Source organism: Saccostrea echinata, unplaced genomic scaffold (assembly GCF_033153115.1).
Source record: "Saccostrea echinata isolate AGI-Se365-2 ecotype Australia unplaced genomic scaffold, CSIRO_AGI_Sech_v1 ptg000003l, whole genome shotgun sequence".
Lineage (NCBI taxonomy): Eukaryota > Metazoa > Mollusca > Bivalvia > Ostreida > Ostreidae > Saccostrea > Saccostrea echinata.
In genome coordinates this window covers 12,660,896-12,686,448 of record NW_026889752.1, presented here as the reverse complement: position 1 = coordinate 12,686,448, position 25,553 = coordinate 12,660,896, and the positions used below count along the sequence as shown (strand labels likewise).

Sequence of the window (25,553 nt, the reverse complement as noted above, 5' to 3'; positions counted from 1 at the left end):
AAAAGGTAATTCTGTTATAGAGACATGGAAATAACCATGTAGTTTATATTAAAAATAATATAACATCATGATATACTAAAATAGCTTTAGTCCCTTTTCTTAATAGCTATAAAATTCTAATGAGAAGAATACCCCATTTATTTGAATCAATAGTTAGACTTGCATCATGTAAATATGAACATGATAAACAACACCTCTCTTGTTGTATTCATAAGAAATTATTTTATTTGTTATTTGTAGGTTGCAAAGGCATGGCTAAGAATAAAGAAATGGAAAGTTTTGTTTTCTTTTCATCTCCAGCACAACTTTCTGGATCCATTTGGGTGGATCATCGAACCGATATGGCAACAACTTGTTGTGATTGACAACTTGACACTCTCCTCTAGAGTCAATCTGAATCTTGAAAAACCAATTTACTGTAAATTTCTATGACAATGCATGGACCTACATAAGCTTTTTTGAATTTTGGACATTCATTCTCTCCAAGTGTTTCATGTAACAACCAAACAACATCACCAGTTGTATATATATTTAGTAGTCAGAACCTTTGTGTTGTAAGCATCTTTTTGTCTTTGTACAGCTTGTTTTTAAGTGTCTCCTACAATTCTGGTGTGTTTATAAAGATTTGATTTGATTTCCTCTGCAAATTTAACACATGATGAAACTTCCTCCCCATTTGAAGCCAGTGGATGGTTAGTCGCCTCATATGACATTCTGAGTTCACGACCAAACATTAACAATGTAAATCATATACGGTACTTGAACGCAACTTGCTACTGCAGGCACCTTTTAGGCCCCTTAGCTGGTTGCGTTTTATTGACGATATAGAGATGAAGCGGATGTAATGCCGCAACAGACTCGAGGAATTCGTTTCCTTTGCTAACTCTTTCTATCACTCGATTAAATTTACTGTAGAAATATCCGATTCCAAAAACGTATTCTTGGATATTACATCTACCCTGATTGATTGTAAAATTGAGTTCAGTATAGACACGAAACCCACTGATTCCCACCTGTATCTCATGCCGACAAGCTGTCATCCCCTACACACATTCAAAGGTATACATGAACCTAAGGGTCTAGCAACAGGCCGCTGCTACAGAATATTAGGGAACCTGTCCTGTCAAACAGATAACTACATCTATCTCATTAGCTGCAAGGTATGTCAAAAGCAGTATCTTGGGGAACGGGAGATCTCTGCATAAGAATCAATAATCATCGCTCGACCATTAAGACCAAGAAAATCAATGAAGCAGTTGGGGAACATTTCAACCTCGAAGGTCAGAAACGGGAGGACATGACAGTAGTGGTTATTGACCATAACCGAAGATGGACCTCTCAGAGAAAATGCAAGGAAAAGTTCTAGACGAACAGAATGAAGTAATTCCGCCCAATGGTCTTAAAATACTAAATGACTTTACCAGGATGAATGTGAAATAGATCCAATTCCTGATTGTGACAAACAAGCCGATTCTCTCCATATAGAGTACACTTTAAAGTTAATTCGCTTTATCAATTCTAGAACGGCCACACACATATTTATTGCTTACATTTTTGTTAATTATTTCTTTTATTCGATAAACAGTCCTAAAAACATTTATAATTTATAATAGATCCAAATTCATATTTAAAAATTTTCCTTCTATGTTGTCTTTCTTTGGTTTCTGGTTTCTTTTTATCATTTATAGTTACGCTATTTTGAAAGAATATGACAGTGTACGATTTACTACTTGGTCGTAATTAATTAGCGATAACTAATCGCACTTCACCAGAGTATACCCAACCGGACGTATTTCATAGCGGTCCGGATTTCTTTCTTGACTATTAGTTACAAATTGACCGTCACGGTAGCTCAGTCGCTAGAGCGCTCGCTCCGTGATCGGAAGTTAGTGTGTTCGAATCTTTCTTAAAGAGTATTTGTCATTTTCTCAACTATTTCATTTTTTTATTCATTGTTCTATTCAGTAAAAAGTGTTACTAGCCACAAATAAAGCAACACTGCTCACTAGGAACGATATATTTGTGCTGTATTATTCTATTGCAAATTATGCAAATGAATTCTCATTTGAAACTGTCTCACTAGATGAATAAAAATATATTCCTATTCAAACGAGAATCCTATAGTTCTGAAATGACCACAGTTTTTTCTTTTTTTTTTTTTTGCTCAAGAGTTCTCTAGCCACTCAGACCAGGGTCAGTTATTCCCTAAAGTAAGAGAGGTTTGTTCATCAAACAAAACGTTTGACAGCCCGATTTCCAAAATTAAAGAACAAGAATTTTAAAAAGAAAAAGAATGAATTTAGATCGGATTGGTCCTCTTGTCTAGGGTCCGTAAAAGGCAAGAACAAGATAAATCACAACTTTTTACTCCTTATTATTAAATACTCCATACCAAATTCAGTTGAAATTGGTTCAAGTGGCTAAAAGCATGGAGAAAGAAAGAAAAAGTTTAAATGTTTATGAACGAATTTCACTTGCTAGCGAAGGCTATGGAAAGAATCAGATACTGATTAAAAATTAGGTAACCTAACAAGCTTTAATTTAACCCCAAAAAGTTTAACATATACGATTTAGATAGTAAAAATTAATCTTTTGGAGAAGGGGCATAAAAGGTCTGTATGTAGATTATATTTTATATGAATTATACAAATGAATTTCCTACTAGACAGAGAGCTGTTGTGTGCCTGTATAACACTACATACGATTTCTTTTGTTCCTCATTGCAAATCCTTGTCTAGCTGCAGGGTCTTCAGGAGACTGGAAACTTTTATTTCGAGCACAGCCCAAAAATCACACTTACATGTAGTAAAGCAATTTCAGCAAACACGTTTATTAATGACAGGATTATCTTTATCTGAAGTTTATTCTGATATTCCTTTTTGGTGTTGCAAATACAGGTACAGAAAAATGTTAAGGATAAGATCTTACCTAGACATAATAATTATAATGTAAGATAAGCATTTGTTATCTTTCTGAAGATTTTAATTTTATTTTATTTTTTTGTTATAGATTTATACAATGAGATTTTTTTTCGGAGTTTTTGTTAAAGTAATTATTTGCATGCAGTAATAATTTTCAATAATTTGATAAACCAAATAAATACACATTACCATTACAAACATCAACAACAATTTGAATCTTTACTTACTAATTGGTTTACATCCGATAATGGGATCACATCTGCTAGAATTGTCACAAGAAAACCCTTCTTCACATAATCGACCATAACTTGGTGACGGACAGATCTTTTCACAGTTTATTCTATAGCATTTAATCGGACACTCCGTTAGTGTTAAATTACTGCATGCGTTAAAACCAGATTGCACAAAGCGAAATAATCCAAAATATTTTTTCCATAAATTACAATACTCTGTGCTATTTTTGTATCCCATGGAGAACGACGCGAAGCAAATTAATTACTCCCACCTTTGTGTATGTCTATCTGTAGGTTTGATTTTCTATCCGTTTTTCAAGTAACACCTTTTTAGCTGAACGATACTGTTTCATTATACAGGGTCATTAGTATAATTTTGGCGCAACCCGTTAGGAGGTACTACATATAAAGAAATAATTAGTAAACAAAGGAATATATGCCTGCAAATATGGATTTTTATGCCCCCGTAATCGAAGATTCGGGGGCATATAGTTTTTGCTCTGCCCGTCCGTCTGTCTGTCTGTTCACAGAAACTTTATCCTTGCCCATAATATTTGATTGGATGGAGCTATGACTTTCATAACTCACATGTGTATTGATTTTTACAAAACCTTTCTTTGGGTACCATAAAATTTGCCTTTGGACCTTGACCATGGAGTTCGACTTTAATCTTGGCCATAAATTGTGAATAGTTAATGCTAGGGCTTTCAAACTTCAAATGTTTATACCTTTTGAGAAGACCTTCCTTTGGATACCAGCAACTTTGACCCTTTGACCTTCACCTTGGAGTTTGACCTACTTTTGAAAAAAAAGTTAACCTTGGTCATAACTTTTGGACGGTTGGTGCTAGGGCCTTCATTCTTTACATGTGTAATCCTTTTGACAAGACGTTCCTTTGGATATCAGCAACTTTGACCCTTTGACCTTGACCTTTGGGTTTGACCTACTTTTGCAAAACTTTAACCTTGGCCATAACTTTTGAACAGTTGGTGCTAGGGTTTTCATACTTCACATATGTAATCCTTGTGACAAAACCTTCCTTAAATACCAACAACTTAGACCCTTTGACCTCGGAGTTTGACCAACTTTTGCAAAACTTTTAACCTTGACCATTACTTTTGAACAGTTGGTGCTAGGGCTTTCATGTTTCACATACGTAATCCTTGTGACAAAGCCTTCTTAAGGATACCAACAACTTTGACCATTTCACCTTGACCTTGGAGTTTTACCTACTTTTGCAAACTTTAACATTGGCCATAACTTTTGAACGGTTGGTGCTAGGGCTTCCATGCTTCACATATGTAATTCTTGTAACAAGACCTCCCTTTGGATACCAATAACTTTGACCCTTTGACCCTGACTTTGGAATACCCTTGGAAAACTTTAATCTTGACCATAACTTTTGAATAGTTGGTGCTTCGCATATGTAATCCTTAGGACAAGACCTAAACTTTTCTATATCTATTCAAAGGTTGCTGCTAGGGTTCTCATGTTTTGCATGTATATTCCTCGAGACAAGACCTTACTTTTGGTACCAAGATATTTGATTTGCATTTGAGAAATTTTAACCTTTGTTATGAGATGCCATAAGGGGGCATAATTTTTTCACACGCACATCTTGTTAATCTAATCTTCCATTTGTAAAACTAAACTATTATCACATGAATTTAATATAAATTAGTTATCTGATTTGACAGTCACGTGAGTATGCATGAAATGAAAAAAAAACCCAGTGATCAAGCTCAAAAGTCCACTGAAAAAAAAAAATCAAAATGTGAGAGGGTAAACACTGAACTCCGAAGACATCAAAGGTGGGATCTAGGAGTAGCATCCACTTTCGGCTGATCACAACCTCTCTGTGCCCTTTGTCCTGATCGGGTAGACGGGGAAAGCCGTAGTCAATTCTTATGAAATACATCATTCGACGTTCGATCGACAGAATGTGTTTACAAACTAGGTCATTTTATCGACCATAGAATTTGCTAAATGTTGATACAGTGTATATGAGAACAAGGTACGGTTTTAATACAACTCTTGGTCTGTAATTTTCTTAAATATAAAAGTGATGTAAAAAATTTAAAGTCATGATCTCTGAATCATTGAAACTCAATGCAGAAAGATCATATAAATCATTTCTCTCACATGGCCTTCTAAATGCTAATTGTGACGTCATGAATTTGTGCATTTTCCCGTATTTTCTTAAAAAGTTGCAGAAGGCAGACATCAATTTTCAATGAAATTTTCTTCCAAAAATATAGACCACATGCATCGCCCACAATGATTTTGAGATATGTATTTTTTTTTAAAGAATTATACACACCATATCCAAAAATTAAAGTGGGCGACAGCTGTGGACACTATTTTCCTAAAAAGAATTACCCCTGAAATGGGTCATTTTGAGGCTTTTTCTGTTTAAAACAGAGAAATGCCTCAAATTAATGACGTCATATTTCCAGAATGGTCCTCCTTCATGCCATATTCTTTCCTGATTTATCACAGTCATATACTCAACTAATATTTAAGCCGATATTTAAAACATTTTGAAAACATTAAATTTTTAGGGCACAATAAAGCCAAAACTGTACCTACTTCTTTGAGCTGCATAGAGGTTATATACAAATTTCAATATCGCAAGGGTATAAGCCATAAATGTATATTGTTTTCCCCATGCATATTCAACCGAAAAGAAACATAGCGCATATCGGAGAAAAATATCTTATTTTCCAATCACCTCCAGAAAATTACTTTCTACGAAAACAGAACACCTTGTAATAATCAAAGAAAAGTATTGGCCTTGGAGATCAGACAGGTCCCTAGGTCGTAGAATCAAAAAAAATATGAAGAAAAATTTGCATGCAAAAATTTGTAGGACTGTCCGAGAATTTATATTTTCTAAGAAGAAAATATGCAATCGGTTAATTATGTATTACATGTATTTATACACGAAAGAAAATTTTCTTGCCGGCTTCAAACTTTTCATTAATAGAAGAACTCTTATATGAATTATTTAATGATACAATGTTGTTAATGAGCAAAAAGATATACGTACATGTAGTTGTAGTAACGTAGCTCAGTGGCGTATTGACGCCAAAACAACCAGGCATACACTTCATTTGCCAGTAAATACTTCGCGAAATGAAGATGCAACATTACTCCCTTAAAATTTAAGGTATCCAGAGGTACAAATATCTGTAGATATATAGCCTATATACTACTGGGTATTTTGATCTGATATTCATGTACTTATTTAGCATGCATGCACATACATAAATCTGTTTTTGTTTGTTAGATGGCACATTTCACTTACTTCACATTTTACTTTATGTCATTGGACTCAAAGTTTGAACAAATTTCTAAAAAAAATTATATAGGAAACCGATAAAATAAAGAATAAGCAGCATTTTTGATATTTTCAGATTTTTTCTTTTCCATTGCTTCCACAGCCCTATCTTAGAGGCACTTTCTTTCCTTCCTTTTTATAAACTTACAATGTTTTAGACAAGTATCAACTTTTTCATCATCAAAGTTCATTTTAAAAGGGGACCGACTGGGGTTTTCATTGCGCAATACTTCGCGCAGCATAGTAAAAAAAAGCGTATTTACACTTTTAAATCAACTTCTTTTACACAATTTATAAAAATTAACAAATTTAAATCCAATTAAGTTTTTAAATTACTGATTTTTTAAACGATTTTTCAAATGATGGGTAGATAGACGTCGTAATAGTGTGTTTTTGACGTTAGGAATAACCGAAATTCTTTAAGCAGGGTCATTAATCATGCCATAAAATAAAAAAGTATAAAATACATGCTCTTGAAATTTTTAACATAGGAAATTGAGAATCTAACAATAATTTTTATTATTTTTTATTGTAAATCTATGGTATCTGTCATGTTTTGTTGTACTCCATAAAAACAGGAAAATATCATGAATTTTGACATTTTGAGATGCCCCCTCTGAAGACCAGACGGTAGAATTTTGTGTTTCTTGCACAAAATGTTCAATATAGTATTACCTATCAAATAATATAATTTGAGCAAAAAGTCTGTAGTAGCATTTGTATAATTTGATCCGAAGTGCGAAAAAATTGTATTTTCCTATATAATCCTATAGTAAATGTACCTGTATTTTGAGATGGTCCCTAAAAATAACCAGACGGTAGATTTTCACTAAACTTGGCATGTATACCGAAGTCAATGTAAGGTACATATGGTATAAATTTAAAAAGTTTCTCTATAGTGGTTTTCACACAATAAAACCCCAGTCGGCTCCCTTAAAATGAATCAAGATATTTTAGTCCTTCTTTGAAAATTCAGATTTTGTTCTTACTTTTGTATGTCGATGTATTAAAAATATTATTGATATTTTTGTGCCAAAATAAGATTCTCTAGGTGGTTCCGTCCTCTGATAACCCAGCGAGCTCAGATTTCTCGCAATCTAATCCCCCTTTTCCTACCAACGTCAAATGCATGGGTCCGCCTGTTGATTAAGTTGGTACACGATAGGAATTGTACATCATATGTTCTTAATTAGTTAAGATTTATTACAAGAACTATCATACAGGGTTAAACTTTTCAGTAGTGTTCCACTTTTGAAATATAATGGATACAAATGTTTACAGATAGGCAATGTGTATACGTTAGTGAAAATTCTATCGATTCTACTTGATATTGTTCATTACCAACCTAAACATTAACAAGATTCATAACGTATTTATTTAATATTTAATCTATTTAGTATCATAAGCATGATTTCTTTTCTAATTTTGCAGCACATTCAACCAAATGCAGTCTAAAACTCATACATACTGTTCTTATGAATTACCCTTAACAGAACTTTGGCTTAGATCCACTGGTGGCCTCAAGGCGGCCCCAGAAGCTTTGCCTAATTGGCGCACATATCAAACTTTGGCTGGCTACATTTATACTACTGTAAATATAAACGCTAATAAATGATTTCTTCCCCATTTTGATACAGTCAAAATGGGGTTTACATATAAACTGACATAGTGTAAAACCGTTTTGTTAAACTTGCATCACATAAACTTTCTGCTTGAATATTGTAGAATTGTATCACAGTTTTTTTATTTATATAGATGTGCATTGTGTGTAGTTTTAGAATCGTTTCATATGCATATAAAGGATTTTTTTTTTACTAAAAATTGCCTCACCATTTCCAAGTTGATAATTTTTCTGTTTTAGACAAACATTCTCATATTCACAATATGAAATATTTTCAGGGAATACTTTCTCTTACATTTATGTGAGGGGTAAATCCGCGCTACTTTAATCATAAAACATGTCCAATCTGATATATTGTGTACATGTTTCTGCAGTCAAGTTTGTACCGATAACATGTGCCACGTGATGCACATGATGCAAGAAGGAAAACAATACAGGCGAAGTGAATTTAGACGACAATTCTACTATCCTGTAATATGTTATAAGAATTTATGGTGGCATGCAGTAGGAATGAACACATTTATCCTCTACAAATAGAAAGGAGTGGGTTTTTTTTCTCTAAGAATCGAAGAGAAGAGATTGTATTAGTTGGCACTGATGTCTTTGCTTGTTTTTTTTGGTGGAAATTAAAATGACATAAGCCCAGTATTAAAATATTTAAATAATTATAATTGTGAAAAATGGTTATATTTCTCGCATAAAAAGGTCCTATCTCCTGTCGTCGAAGGCGTTTATGCATTTAATTATCACGCAAGCAAAATGCTTGATTGAAAATCGCTTGGTTCGATTAAGACATATTTTAACAGGGTTCTCTATGAGCCATTTTACTATATTGATAATTTCACAATAACTATCCAAATTTTTCTGCTTCCGCCATAGCAATTTTTTTTTTAGCCTAAATGAAACTTACATTAAAGAAGTCTATCAGATTTTTATTTTCAACACTTTCAGCTTATTAACTCTTAAGGAGAAGCCATACTCGGGTTAATTACTGAAGGAAGATTTTTTTTCCAACTTTATACTTTATTTAACTAACTCACATAAAACATACTTATAGGCAAAAAGAAAAAAAAAGCCATTGTCAAGCCATTATTTTTTTCAGCAGCGCTACTTAAAGTATGGGTACAGTTTGACCCCGCAGTGGCAAAATCAGCTCCAGATGAAGTAATATTCAGCTATATATAAGACAAAGAAAAAAAAAAAAAAAAAAAAAAAAAAAAAAAAAAAAGGATAATGAATGAATTAGATGTAAGTCTTATTCGGTACCAGTTTGATGCACCAGATGCGCATTTCAACAAATCTGGTCTCTTCAGTAATGCCGAAACGTTGGAAATCCAAAATATTTAAATAAATAAAAATATCTGAAAAAGGGGGTGCCAAAGACTGAAGCCAAATAGTCGAGGGATCAGAGTTATGCATGAGTGAGATAATCCTTAATTTAGAAATAAATTTCTATATTTTACCAAAGCATTTCAACATATATTCATATTTTCAAGATAATACCGAAGTAAAGAGATTACATGCATCTCTACACAATTCTTAAACACTTAACCAGTTTTTTACCAATATTTTCAAAGCAGCCTTTTAAAAAAATCATTTGAGAAGAATATTACTGGTACATCGAAATCTTAAAAACAATTTAGGGAAAAAAAAGAGAGGGGGCATAAATTGCGCACGATAGTACCAATTCGGGTTTACAATACAGTAAGTCAAACAATTATGGATTCACCTTAATTAAGGTCCATCGTCTCCTTTGCATTGTCAGTTTTCTCCTGTAGATCATCGCTGGACTAAACGCATGATGATTCGCATGTCTTAACATTTGAACCACACCTCTAAAACTATATATGTTGACAGCGAGTCAAATATCGTATCGTAATTATTTATTGACGTAATGTTGAAAAATTAAAGACATCCCCTAAAATATTTTAAATAGCTGATAAAGGAGCACAATTATTGCCCCATCGGAATTCCAACAGTTTGCTGGAAAACTTGGTCTCCGAAGACTACATAAACGATGTCAATGAAGAACTCCAGCACCCTTTTAATATCAACTTCAGGGTGTGTGCACAATCAGAGTGGTTTTTAACGAAGTAATTTTGCTGATGACCAATCACAAGATGTGAAAATTTCCGAGTTCCGTTTTTATTTGAGAAGCAGTTGTCTATGATATCAAAATGTCTAGATTTTAATAAACCTGTACGTACAGAAAGGAAAATTACATAAAGGACTCTAAATGCATTTCATACCCTTAACCGACCAATCCATTTCAGCACAATACCTATTCATATTTTATTATATTATGTTTAAATCAATTTTGTGATGTTTTGCGTTGAACACAATATTAAAAAAAATACTATATTTTGAGTTATTATATTCTATTTTAATACATTTTGCGTTGTCCTCAACACAAAAATTACGAAAAATTTAACAATTAAAAAGTGCGTTATTACAATTTGCAACGTGATCAACGCAAAATGTAATGATCCAAAAATCGTATTATTACATTTTTTCGTTAAAATGTAAAATTTAATAACGCAAAATGTAATAATCTCAGTTTATTACATCCTGTGTTGTTATTACATTTAGCATAATAACAAGTGTATGAACATAATCAATAATCAACCTTGGATATATCTATTCTTTCATATAAATCGCTCTGCGATGATTGGTCGACTATGGAAGATTGTATGCCTGTCGTTGCATTGTTAACGATTTCCTCTGTTCCAGATTTATCCTTGTCTATCCCTGCCTGTAGGGTTGAAGATTGGGATCTTTCATTTCGATTGCAAAATTTCCGCAGCAAAAATATCAAACTTAGTAAAATGACGGCAGCAAATACAGTCAGAAATGCCAGGATCAATTGTGTTTGATCAGTTTGGTCTTTTGCTCTTTTGCCTGCAATGATATTTCAAATACAAACTGCATATTAATTTAAAACCTTAAAGAGAAAATATCTATTCCTGACCTAATGATGGCATTTTTGAGTATTTACTGAATATTATGAAGACTTGTTCTTAGGTTCTTTCTGTGTGCACACAATCAGCTTCAAATGATTTGTTTTTTCAAGTAATTTTTTCATGAGCCTTTATTTTAAATAAAAGTATACAACACACACACACATACACACACACACCCTCACTCACACACACACACACACACACACACACACACACACACACACACAAAGCATCAACAACAGCAATAAAATACTTAAAGCACTTACTTGTAGGTTTACATCCAATAATAGGATCGCATCTACTAGAATTGTCACAGATACACTCATTTTGGCACAATCTCCCGTAACTTGGTGGCGGACAAAGCGTTTCACACTTTATTCCATGATATCCGACTGGACACTCTGTTTATGTAAAAATTATGTATGACTACATAATTTATTAGAGGGTTGAAACGATAAGTATTTTTTTTTATAAATTAATTTTTTTATTACATGCAAATGCTATTTCAAGCGATACCCAGATTGATTGATTTTATGTTGTTTTACGTCCGTCCCGTTCTAGAATTTTTCGTAAAAAAAGATAAAGGGACCTTTATTGTGCCAACGCCTATCATGACACGGGGCCTCGGTTTTTAAGGTCTCATCCGAAGGACCCGCAACTTTCACTTCAAATTGCCGAGCGCTTGGCGAAGGAACAGTTGCTGCCTATTTTTTATCGACTTAGGTCAGTCGCAGCCCGTGATTCGAACACACCATCTTCCGATTCCGGAGCGAAGGCTCTACCGACCGAGCTACTGTGACGGTCGATACCTAGAGGGTTACATCTTAGTTAGTGTTGGTCCGTTTGTAACGTTTTGTAGCAAAAGCATGTACAAAATGTAAATACAGATAAAAAGTTAGGGTACGAAAACAAGTTTGATAGACCTATATTGAACTGTTTCCTTTTCATAATTTTCATCATCTGTTTAATTAAACTAGTAGTTCCCTTGCTTGATAGAGTTCACACTTTGTGACATCAATAGATATTCTAGTTAAGAGATAGAAAACATAGATAAATTTAAATATTTTCATATTTTAAATCTATTAGTTGCACTGATAAAACGATGGACCACCTGCTATATAAACAGTATGTAGGGATATTACTGAACTCTGAACTGAGAAATTTGTTTTTCCCATTACATTTAACATATTTTTTTTACTTCTTTCCCGAGACTTTTTATAAAACTTTAGAATCACTAACCATTTGACCTTTAACTTTCTTGAACAAATGGTCCCATATCTTTTGTGGCAAGTCTTAGAAAACCCTGTTGTTTGATATGTCATTGAAGAGGGTTACTAAAAGAAAAACCCGTTCAGGCGAGTTTTATTTAGCTTTCTTAATATCTTAATCAATGCTTCTATGAAAGTTGTCGAATAAATTTCTCGGAACAAATGCATTTTCAATAACTTTCCCCTTACTTACCGACACATTCCTTGGTTTCGTTGTTCCATATGTAATCTGCACAACAGACAATTCTACTATCTGGACTGAAGATTTGTAGAAAAATAAATATGAGAGAAAATGGACTAAATTTTGTATCAAGATTTTAAAAAAAAAAATAGTGCTATTTGCCATATTTTTCAAAGAATGCTTATTTACAACATAAATGATGGAATCTATCAAGTTTAATTTATCCTCTGACAAGACAGATGAAATGTATGGAGATAACGAACAATATCAATGCTCAAAAGTCCATTAAACAATATAGATTTTGGAGCAGAGCAAACACGGACCTCTTAAACATCAGAGGTGGGATCAGGTGCCATGGAGGAGTAAGCATCCCCTGCCGACCGGTCACACCCGCCGTGTGCTCCTTGTCATAATCGAGTAATAAAGAAAAAATCCGTCGACATATAATTTACTGGGATAACTATTTTCCTTTGTAGTATTGACAAGTAAAAATTAAATTTCTTTTGAAAATTGCATGCATGATATCTTAAATTTTGTTCACTTTAGTTATTATTAAATCTCTTTTAGAAAAATAAAGCTAAATTTTATTTGACTGAACAGTCGGATGGTGATCCTTAAGCTTTACATCTCAGAGAGAAAGAGAATTTTTCAATCGTATCCTGAGGTTCTATTCCAAAGAAAATGCTTTTTATATTTCTTTGATAAAGTTAAAACAAAAGTGATTTTGCATGTATTATTTCTTATATATTTAATCAGAATAATGAAATTTAACTTATCATAAGATTACCTTGAACACTTTTGGCAAAATGCTGGATAAGTCATAGGCAGGATTAAAAGGATAATTTGCAACATAGCTGGCCAGCAGACGTGACAAAATTAAGTTTGATTTCAGCTTGACGCCTAATTTATACTTTAAAGTTCAAATTATTCTGTGACAGTTTTGAGCATGTGATCAACTATTTATTTCATCCGCGTACACTTTAAGGAAAATTTATTCTAATTGCATAAAAAGATTTAAGATTTACTCACGTTTTATAAAGTTGTGTCACTTATCAGTTTTTGAAAAAAAAAGGTTTGGACAAAAAACATTATCGAATTAAACATAAATAATAAATGATAATTATACAATATTCAATTGACAAAAAAGATCACAAAATCGATTGGAAAAACATAGCATATTTCTTGTGAAGGAAGAATATTTAGAAAAACAAAAATACTCAAAATCTACACATCTCTATTATATTCAATATTTTTTTAACTTTTAGTCCTATTACTCAGCAAATTTTATTTCGTTATTTATATGGTACAATAATTCAATATAGTTTTCAAGTAACATTCCTGTTTTAAATTTTATTACATTTAATAAACATAATTTTCCAAGGTAAATTAAACACATAAAGCTAAAATTTACTTTGCATATCGCATATTTTGACACCCATTTCAAAATTTATATTCATTTTTTTAAAAATGCATTACATTTGATCAGTACTATCTTCATAAAAAAGTCTGATGCAAGAAAATATTTAAATGTCTTTTTTTTTTACTTTTATACACCCAAAATGGTATTTCACTAGGGCAAAATCAATTTATGAGCATTGATTTACAGCATCTTTTCAATTATAAATTTATTCAAACAACTTTGCATACAAAAAGATTATTGCCATGATTACAGCTGGTAAAATATGATACAGTTTAACTGATTCAACTAAAATTTACAATTTGAGTACAAGAAGGTCAAGTTATTTGTACCGTTGCTCAGTAAGATGCAGACTGAACTCCAGTTTTCTTTGCAATTTTGAGTTATGCTTTATGAAAAAAATATCTAAAATGAACTTCTAGACAAAAAGAAAAAGAAAAAAAAACACACATTGATATCAACATAGTAGTAGTGACATACGTGTAAAATACAAATTCCAGCTCAGATTAGTATTTTTAGCGCAGTACTGAGGATGTTTAATACGGTTTAAAGTTTACAGAAATATAAATTTTAAGGAACTCTGATTAACCTTTAAATTTTCTACTTAGGAAATACTTACCCATGCCTTAAATGAGGTAGTGAGTGTTATCATTTAATTTTTGTACAGTGCCACTATCTTCTTTTTGAATCAAACTTGTATCGATAGGATTAATAAACCGAATACTAAGAGTAACAGGATCCATCACCTGACGTAAAAGACAAATATGATATACAATTATATCTCCACATTAGATCTTTGTTTTATAACCAGCATGACAGCTGGTAACGGTAGCCTAGTGGTAGAATTGAGGATCGAGATGCCCGGGTTCGATTCTCGTTCGACAGACCGCGTCAAATTTGAGAGAGAGAGAGAGAGAGAGAGAGAGAGAGAGAATTTCAAATTCTCTTTCTGCTAGATAATTGAAAATGGTGAAGATAATGAACAGTGATCGATAAGCAGATATGTAGTCTTGAAAAAATCTCTCTTTAGTATAAAGTATTTAAGTAATGCAAATCTTTAAAAAAACTTTAAGAAATGGAATAAAAATGATGTTTTTTATAAGTTCTTTGATGATGAAACGTTCTATTATGATGCCCAATAGATCTATGCACAACACAGTCATCCTTTATTAATATTACTTATATCTGTCCCTTAAATTCAATGCAAATTTCAGATAATTAAAAGAAATTAAGGCTTGGATTTTTCACCTATTTGCAAATGAAGAATCAATCATTAGAGACCAGAATATGATATGTCGAGACATTATTTTAGGACAACAATAGTAAAAAATGCTTTGTGTTTTGTTTACCGTCAATAACATATATCATGTATAATGTATGTGGTCAAATAGCGCACAAAGATTTAGTAATAATCAACTCTATTATTAATCAAAGAACTGAAAGTAGTGACACGAGTTGATGCAGAAGGGAAAAGGTCATTATTTTAATGACTCCATATCTGCTTTTTAAAGGGCAAAGATAATTTGAATTGTATCCCAATTTGACATGAACTTTCCATTTTCAGTATGATATCTATTCAGTATTAATTTGTGAAAAAATTACCTTTTTTGGGTATATTTTAATAGATAACCACTTCAATATTTTCTTAAAATCTTTCGAAACTGTTTCCCTTTCATTTTTATTAAATATAAAAAAAAAATAATACGAAAAAAAAAACCCGAACCGACGCGATCCAATTCCTATGCCCATTCCGTCAATTATAAATGTCCATTAAACATAAAAGTCAAGCTTATCCATTTTTATACTACGATGCATACCGGTACATCTAACAGGGCTTAAAGTCTTACAGTACTTTTTAGTCCTACAGTAATTATATATAATCGATTCAAGCGCTAAGCTAATACTGTAATTTTTTACGTAAGAAAGTAGAAATAACTAGTCTTTTTTTCAATCAATAAATATGTTTATGACTTAAAGACAGCTTATTTAAAATGCTTTATGCTATAAATTGATATCAACGACATGTCTTTCATAAGTTGTATATAAAATTGGTTGAACGATTTTTCTTGTATTTGTAATCTTGAGCGGATTAATACATATTTTTGGAAGAAAATCAATGTAACCTTTCACGATTATGGTACACAAAACACATTTTTATCTAAGACATTTATTTGTATTTTGACAAATTATACAAATTAAACACTTTAAGCATAAACAACAGATTGTGCTTTAACCCAATGATGGGAAATCCCTTTACAGTGACGTAGATGAGTTGATGTGCATCAACTAGTATCTATTCAACAAAGCTGATGGCTTTATAGGTATGACTCAACATATGACCCAAGCGCAGCTTTTCAGTGCTGATGTAAATGATTTTCAAGTGTAGAAATCATCGATTATAGGTACATATATGTGATTCATACATCGAAGAATTGTTTTATCGATACCATAGTTACCATATTTGTCATGTCCAAGATCACACCTTGCAGCGCAAATAATTGCCTTGCTTAATTATTAGTACTTGATGAGTGGATAATGGCCCATAGCTCAAATAAAGTGATTTTTAAAGGGAAAAAAATGCAAAACTAGCTATGCAAGCTTCCTTTGATTCATCAAGTACACCAATGTATTTTTGGAATCGGAAGATGAGTTTCTGGAAGGTTGTATATGATATCCACACATTCATAGAAAACGCTAGTGCCTGAATGAGCAAGAAGGAAGATATATTAAAAAGTACCCAGTGTAATTAAACATCAAAGTATAAAAGTAAAATGAACCCCAAGATAGATTTTTCTAATGTATTTTCCAATCATAAGTAGTGGATTTTTTTTTCTTCTGATTCTTATATTCAAACAGTAATGAGGAACAAAAACGATAATTACATAAACGATAGAAAAATATTTTTTTTTTATTTTTATTGCGTTACATTTACAATAATCCTGCCTAACTAGGATGTCAAACATTTTTTCTTTCGCTGATTCGATTTGTTCTCTTGCAGAAAAAATGTCCATAAAAGGTTTAATGTTCAATAAATGCATCTCTAGAGTAAAATCAATTTAAAATTACAACACTTTCTCAAAACTGTACATTGAATCCTACAGTTCAGTCTGCTATATTATCATACATAATTAAACGTTTTAATTCAAGCCTATCTATCACTTCCGTATAGAATATATCCAATATAAAGTTGCCCAATGTAAAATCAATAACAGACCAATGCATGCGGTTCTTTTCAGACAGAAATGCCATGAATGAAGAAATTACTAGTAGAATGATTGCTATGAATTTGTCAGTTTTTACTTTTTATATCTAGTGGAAGAATGCATAAAACAAATCAGTATGATAACAATGATACATGCTTTATTTTAACTTCCATACTTTATAAAACAAAAAGTAGTAGCTATAGCTATTTGATATGATGCTCAATATTTAATTACCCGCAAGGAATCATAAGACATCTATATTGTAGACCATTAATCAAAACTCATAACAAGGAATGTCTATTTTAACTCTTCAAAATGCTAACTATAACCCCAAATATGTTTATATAGATAGGAAATGGGGACAACAGAAACCATGTACATTGACAAATTCTTCCATCACATTTGACTATAAACAGACGAAAAGGAAGGGATAATTTTGCGTGAAGGTGAAAGCTATTTTATAAGGTGATAAAAGGCAATGGGAAATTAAGAACGGGCTCATTATAATGGACACACGATTTAAATCTGAATTATTAATAAAACAAAAATTGCACTTTGCAGTAAACAAGTTTTACAGTTCAAAGGGTAAAAATACGTCTACGACATTAACAATTCACATTTCAAGACGTGAGTCCCTGGATATTTGATGTTATGAAATTTAGACTGAAACACTCTAAAACAATTATATAAGAAAGGAAATTACATCGTTATGTTTTTTTGCCAATGCCAATATCCAGACATTAGTTATGAACATCAAATGTGGTCTTTCGTTTTTCATTATTAGTTTTCGATCATTCGGGGGAAAAATCATGAATTGCCTTAGTTTGCACAGAACACAAAAAGTTCTGTGCATGGCTTAGATTAGCGAGGGAAGTGCTATATATGATACACACTATCTCTACCAAGACTCTTTGATGTCACTTTGAAAAACCAAAATGTCTCAAACGCAATTAAGCATTTTCCTTGGAGAGAGAGACATGTACACATGTAAATAATCGTAAATAATCGTAATTAATTTGCAATACTCTGAACGTAATGAGAATGTACCTCTCTAAACATTAAAGAATGTCATCGTGTAATCAACTGAAAAAGTTCATTTTCTTTTTTGGATTTTAAATATTAAGAAAATGTCCAAATGGATTCGATTCTACAAATTTGATTGTTACGAGGGGCATTTGAAAAGTTATGAGAACTGTTTGAAAAAATATTAACCGTTTAGTGGAAATTATTGAGTTTGAAATCATTGGAAAGACCAGAAAAATATACACCTATTGTGACGTCATATTGTGTAATTTTTATGACGTAATAACTCCAAAAATGACGTCAGAGTACCGTGTGTTTAGAATACTGACTATAATAATGACGTTAACAAGAGACACAATTTCAGGGAATCAAAATTTTAAAATCAACTTTTGCTCATTACTCGGATGCACACTAACAGATACAAATGCCAGTTGGGAGAATGTTTACATAGACTGCGGTCTATCATATGGTGTTTTATTTTGGAGATCCTATAGTTCTGAGGTAGCTTAAGCATGTGTCAAACATAGCATGTTATTATCGAATCTTTGCTCAAAATATTGCGTAAAAAAGAGCTAGCTGTGAGAAAAAGACAAAGTTGGCAATCAAAGGAGAATAGTGGAAAGTGTTATAAAATTTGCTGGCATTAATTCGTCAGGTGTTTTAACCAATTTTGTGGGAACAATTAAAGCTCAAGAGAAGTTAAGTTTAGGGTGCCCCATATTTTCTCGCAAAAGCCAAAATGGCGACGGCAAAGTTGCAACCCCACCGTAACTTAATATATTCGCAAATTTTAACTCATGGAAAATAAATTAGATTGTACATGGCAATGTAACTCAGATTCATTTTTTTGAGTTGAAATCAAAAGCAATAATGAGTTTTGGAGCGCCGAAGTTGAAATAATATGAAAAAATATGCATAAAAACAAGTCCGGGGAAAGACTTTTGTACGTTTTATTCTTAAACGGTAAGAGTCCTGTTACTCAAGATACATTCGTGAAAAACTGCATTGATACACTTCACTTTTATATAGAACATGTTTTGTTTAATACAATGGAGAGCTATAATAGACCGAAAGTCCAGTTGTGTCATGTAAATAAAAAATCTTAAATGAATGCCTATGATAGCATAACCGGATATAAACCATGCTTATAAACCAATTATAAAATGAAATATGGAATTGCTGATAAATAGTACCATTCTTTAAGTCTTACTCTACCTCCATACAAATTTTCTTTGAAATATCTTTTCAAAGAAGCTTTTGACAGCACTTTTCCGATCTTTTCATGTGGACAAAAAATGCGACTTTTCAGTATGTTAAACATTCGAGACTCTGACGTCATTTTCGGATTTATTATTATGAAAAAAGTGACATCGAAATAAGTGCAATTTTTCCAGTTCTTTTTAATGGTATCAAATTATTAAATTCCGTAAAACGGTTAATATTTTATCGAACAGTTCTCAGAACTTTTCAGATCCCCTCGTATAAAAGTGCAAAGACCAAAAGATTCATTCGTTCCTTTTATAGGAATAATGTTAGTTGATGTAATAGGTAAATAAAGAGTAGAGATATGTTATGAAATGTTATGTAAATAATCAATAACATTCACTGTTTAAATAAAAGACAAAAGTCAATATTTTTTCGGACGTGAAGGAAAAGGGTAACAGTCCTAATATTTGAAGCTAGGGTATCATTCCAAAAACCTGCCAAGGGAATGGGAAATCTCTATTTTTTATGAATTAAGACGACTATGATGACTCTTTGATATTCAATATCAAAAAATAGATCACGCGTCGAGGATTTCAATGCACCTTACGTTGATATGACCAGTAGACGTAAGAACTAATGGAATTCTGGCGCTTTAGTTGCTCAGCATTTTCAAGAAAAACTGATCGAGATTAAACTGAGCAATAGATGTTCTTTAATGTTAGGGAAACAAAATGTTTACTTTCCGGTTCATAAAGCTGATCATGTGAAAAGAATATATGACTTTCACTTCATAGTGCCGAGCTCCTGGCGAAGGAACAGTTGCTACCAATTTTTTTTATTAACTTATGTCAGTCTCGGCCATGATCGAACACATGACTTTCCGATCACGGAGCGAGCGCTCTACTGACTAAGCTACCGTGACGGCTCAATCTATGTTAGAAAAAAGGCTGAGTACAGGAGTGTTTGCTTCGGGTTCAAAACACATAAGTGTACTTACATTTAATCCATGTATCTGACTGTGACAATACATATATGTTTGGTTTGTTGTATATATAACGGTAAAGTCCAATCATAATATCCGATTCATTTTTCTAAAAAGTTTAAAAAGATTTAAAAAAAAAAAAAAAAAAAAGTTTGATTACAGGATATGGATTTAATTAATTTAGTTTCAAACTGATAATGTCATTGGGGTTTTCCTCTGTGAAAGAAGCTACAGCTGTACCGTAGCAAAATTTGTATTGTTTAAGCGGATTTCAGAATCAATAAAATCAATACATGTATTTTATTTAATCTCTTATATTAGAAAACAGTCGCGTCATTTCACATCAGTAGAAGTCGAGGAAGAGACTATATTTGGTATTGATGATACCAGGAAAAGATTTTTTTTATACAATATATCTTCTATTAATTCCAATGCTATGAACATTAATTAAACTAAACTTGCATTTTTGGCGGATAATAAAATGAAACTACCTAGTTTAGTACAATTTATGTACGTCTTCTTGTTTCGGAATACGAATCCAGAAGTTATAATAACTCATTTTTCGTACCGAGGATCCGTTCCAGAATCAGCTCAAGCATGTGTTATAAACAATTTTACTTTGTCCAACGGATCCGGACATCTATGTGCTCCGTATTGTCACAATGACTTTCTTTGTAATGCATTTGACATTTGTTTCCTGAAGGGGCAACATGTTTGTCGTCTCCGCTATGGAAAAATGGAAGTGTTTCCGTATTCCACTCCAGGCTGTGCCTACTTTGAGGTGGTTCCGGTAATGTTTTTTTTTTTTTTTTTTTTTTGATAGCTCAGTTTATAATTTAACGTATTTCTCTTTTTTATTAAAATTTATTTTACAGATATCTGTACCAAGACATTTAAGGATGTAAAGCAGATTACTATATTTTTATGGATTTACACTAGACAAAATTGCTAACGCATCACTTGTTATTCCTATTTGTGAATTGATCATTTGCCTGATCGATACTAGTATATAAATTATGCCATCTTTACCAAAAACAGTTGGATTGAAAAATGTCATGGTGTCATGACAAGACCCATAAAGGACTTTCTTGCCGGAAACCAATTTCGCGACGTGCACTTCGCATCGTTTTTGCCAAGATATGAAGTTGGTGATTACCGAAGGTGGTACGTGGGGTTGCGACAGGAGCAGTCTCCCACTTAAAAATTAAATAATATATTTTAAAGTAACATAATTATATATCAAAAAGATCATAAACAAGTTTTCAAAAGAAAAATATCTATTTATATTGGTGCTGCATTAGCAATTTTGCCTATTTTATATTTTAACATTTTTGAATGGAAGAAAATAAATAACGTGTAACAGAACAATAAATAAATAAATGAATAAATAAATTAATTAATTAAGCAGTAAGCGAAATTTGGGAATTTTTGTTTGCTTAAATTTTGACACAATTTCTTTGGCATTTTATACTTTAGCATTATAAGAATAATTGAATGTTCTTTGAATGACTCGGATAACGCTGTGACGGGGTTTAAGAAAACTGAAAAAAGTAATTGAACACACTATTTGAAGAAAAAATCGAATAATAAAATCTTGGTTGGAATTTTTTTTTATCTAAAAGCGGACTATTGAATGAAGAACAAAGATGCATCTGTAAGGTTATTTTTTTTCAAAGAAAGTGACAATTGTTTAGATTGTGAAATTGCTTGGGAAAAGCCAATAGTAATTTTATGCTTAGGCTGTTCTGTCACAGTGATAAGAAATTGCATACTAGTAAATGACTATTTCTGTGAACTGATTTTAAGATTATGGTAGCTGAACGGATCAATTAAAACACAGATATTTTCTTACAGCTATGTAAAAGTAATACATCAAGGGCATTAAAATCGTGTCCTTGATGTAAAACATATATCGAAAATGACAAATTAGGTTGTGTGTTTATACGCAAGCCTGTTAACTTCAGTAAAATGTCAAATATTGGCATAAAAAGTGGTTTATTATTTTGTTCTAATTATTTTATTCACATTTATTATTTGAAACCAGCCAAACTACTACCCTAACAAAAATACTATGGGATAAACTATTGTTAAGTACATCTTATATTATTCTTTGTCAAAAAAATGTAATGCTGCATAATTAATAAACAGCTATCAAATTATGGGTATAGTAAAAAGCAAATGTATTAAAATTCTAGTGGATTGGAATGCATGAAATTGTTTTGGATCTCGGTACAAAAGAATCAAAATTTAACCTTGCTTTAAAATTCGAAAAAATAAACAGTAAGTAAAATAAAATTGACAAATGATTTGACTGATTACAAGGAAATAAATAAATAAACACCCTAAGTGAGGATCGAACCAAAACAAAAGAGAGTACACCACCGTGCTATCACAGCTGCACAAGTTACTGGATTTTTAAACGAAAATGAAGCACAGCATTTACACAATGTGATTTTTTTTGGGAAGAAGTTATGGTTTTATGTTCTCTGAATCTTCTCTCCTTTTCATTATTGTCATTATTATTAGTATATTACATATATTTGTTCGTTTATATGAGTTAAATCTACACAATTAACGTTTTAAAATCGTGAGCGATGACTCCGAGATGGAAAATATAAAGAAAAAAGTGTGTATAAATGGAAACATTTGTACCAAATAACTTATCTAGGCATATGTCAAAGCACATTTTAGAAAATCAAAACACAATATCGGGAAATATTTCCGTTTTATATATCACAAAACCGGAATTATTAATAGAATGCTTAGAGATCATGTGTCGCATTTATGAAATTTTCACATTTCAAGTGCGCCTAGATTCTTGCCAAATCCGATTCAAAAGTGCCATCGTTCTTTGACAAAATTTGGGCCAAAAATATGACCTTACACAAATTTATTCGGCCTATTAGTTTGTAAATGAACATTTATGAGAGGTAATGAATAAAAAAAAAATAACTGAAATAATTTATAATTATATACTTTGAATGCGTAAAAAAAGTACTATTTTTTTTATTTTTGAGTCAAATTAAGTAATCGTCACATACATTTGAAAACCCTCTCTTTCATTTTATTTTCTTTTTTAATTTTTCCTATAGCTATGTGAGCAAAGACGACGATAAACCAAATAATAAAGAACGTTTTCCTAAGAAAAGACTCTTTTATATATATATATATATATATATATACAGTACCGACCAGACACAACCTAACAGAAAGCGAACCCAGAGCGCACCCCGGGTTCGCTCTCTGGGTTCGCTTCGGGTTCGCTTGGGGTCCGCTAGTGCTGACCCTGAGCGAACCCGGAGCGCACCCGTAGCGAACCCGCAGCGAACCCAGAGCGGACCCAGAGCGAACGCCGAAAGCGAACCCCAAATTCAGTAGCGGTCCCAGAAAGCGAACGCGCGTTCGGTATTGCGTAACAGAGCTGTCAATCAGGATTATCGATTAACTCATCAGCGCTTTGACCAATCAACATACCGAACAGGTCTGTCAATCAGGATAAGTGATAAAATGCGTTGACCATCAGCGCATCGACCAGTCAACATGCCAGTTTATAATCTAAACATTGTACAAGCAAAGCGTGTGAATGTAGTCTAAAAATATCATTAATATGATTTTTAAACATGATTTAATATTTATATACTTTAATTCTCCAGACAACATGCAATTTACACATCTATTTTCATTACTTTTTATTTTTAAAATCTATTGATACATTATATATTTTTATTTTCCAGGTAGCATGTTACATGTATAGTTAAATATTTATTTTCTTTATGTTTTTAAAATCCATTGATATATAAATATATATTGCGTAAATTTATCAGACAATGAGTACTTTCATTTATAATAGAAAAAAGAAGATAATAATGGTTATAACATACGGTCTTCGATAAATTATAGAATTTTATTATCTCAAGATACAGTATACGAACATTAGTATAAGAACAGTTAGTATAAGAACATGTGCGTGCTTTAATTTAATTATTTTTTATTAATTATTTCAATTTACATGCACGTTTTGATTTATCCAGATCAACTTCGAAATTATCGATCTTAATAATTGATCATGAAAAAAAATTAAATGTACATTGTACAGAATAAATGTGCATTATGTCAATACGTAAAATGGAGAAAAAATCTCATTTAACTACTATGATATTTTTTTAATTAATCTTTTACCAAAATTTAATAAATAGCTTGATTTAAATATTTGTATATGGGGAAATATTATTTTGTCAATTTTAATTATCCTACATGTAGACCTTACATTGTATGTTTTTGAATTTTTGTAACTACTTGCAAGTCAGTCAAAAAAAAAAAAAAAACAAACAAACAAACAAACAAACAAAAAACAAACAAACAAAAAAAACCCAACAAAAAACAAAAAAATAACGCAAAAATGCTTATCACTTTCCTTCGCGTCGAAATATATAATTATACAGGTTTACATGTTCACGAACCTCTTACATGTACTACATGTAATTTTCGAAATACTTTATATGAACATAAAAAAATACACTAGACGGGTACGTTTTGTACTTGTGCATGAAAAGTACACGTAATTCCAACATTAGTAAATTGAACTTGCAAAGATACCTTAATACGAAAACGTACATATATTTTTTCATTACATAGGTACCTGTATTTGAACTTTGTAATTCTCATAATTATTTAATTTCAACACTTTAATAATTGTAGTTTCAAAGTGAAGCCAAGGTCATCACGTATCGGTAATCATCCACCTGTTTCGAAAATATTGCGGGTATTAAGAGCAATTGCGGTGGGTTTTTTAATTGACACTTGCTAGCTGGATGTATACTGTCTCCACGGTCACGGTATACCTGAGTATATACTCCTTCTACATTCGATGCCCCTTAAGTTACATGTACCTCGTCTGGGCACGTTATCAATGAGAAATACAATTATTATTCTTTTTCTTTTTCTTTTTTTTTTGATTTTTGAATTTGGAAACGTCATAGTTCTTTGGTACGTTGCATTAAGAGTACATGTTCATGCATGTAATTTGCTGCAACCTGAATGCTGAAAATCAGTAAAATACATGTAGCTTTACGAGAGAGAGAGACAGAGAGAGAGAGAGAGAGAGAGAGAGAACACTGTATATTATTTGAAATTAAAATCGCTACAACCGGCCCATAGAAACAATTCAAGTACGGAAGGGGGGGGGGGGGGCTCATCGA

The 25,553-nt window shown here is 32.0% G+C and overlaps 1 protein-coding gene across 1 annotated transcript in view; it reads left to right on the top strand.

Moving 5' to 3' along the window:
- Positions 1–658: 658 nt before the first annotated feature.
- Positions 659–25,553, top strand: part of LOC133178633 (uncharacterized) — a 44,118-nt gene continuing 19,223 nt past the window's right edge. The window contains exons 1-2 of the mRNA XM_061313359.1: positions 659–692; positions 916–1,160. Coding sequence (XP_061169343.1) covers positions 659–692; positions 916–1,160 — 279 coding nt within the window. The remainder of the gene's footprint in view (positions 693–915; positions 1,161–25,553) is intronic.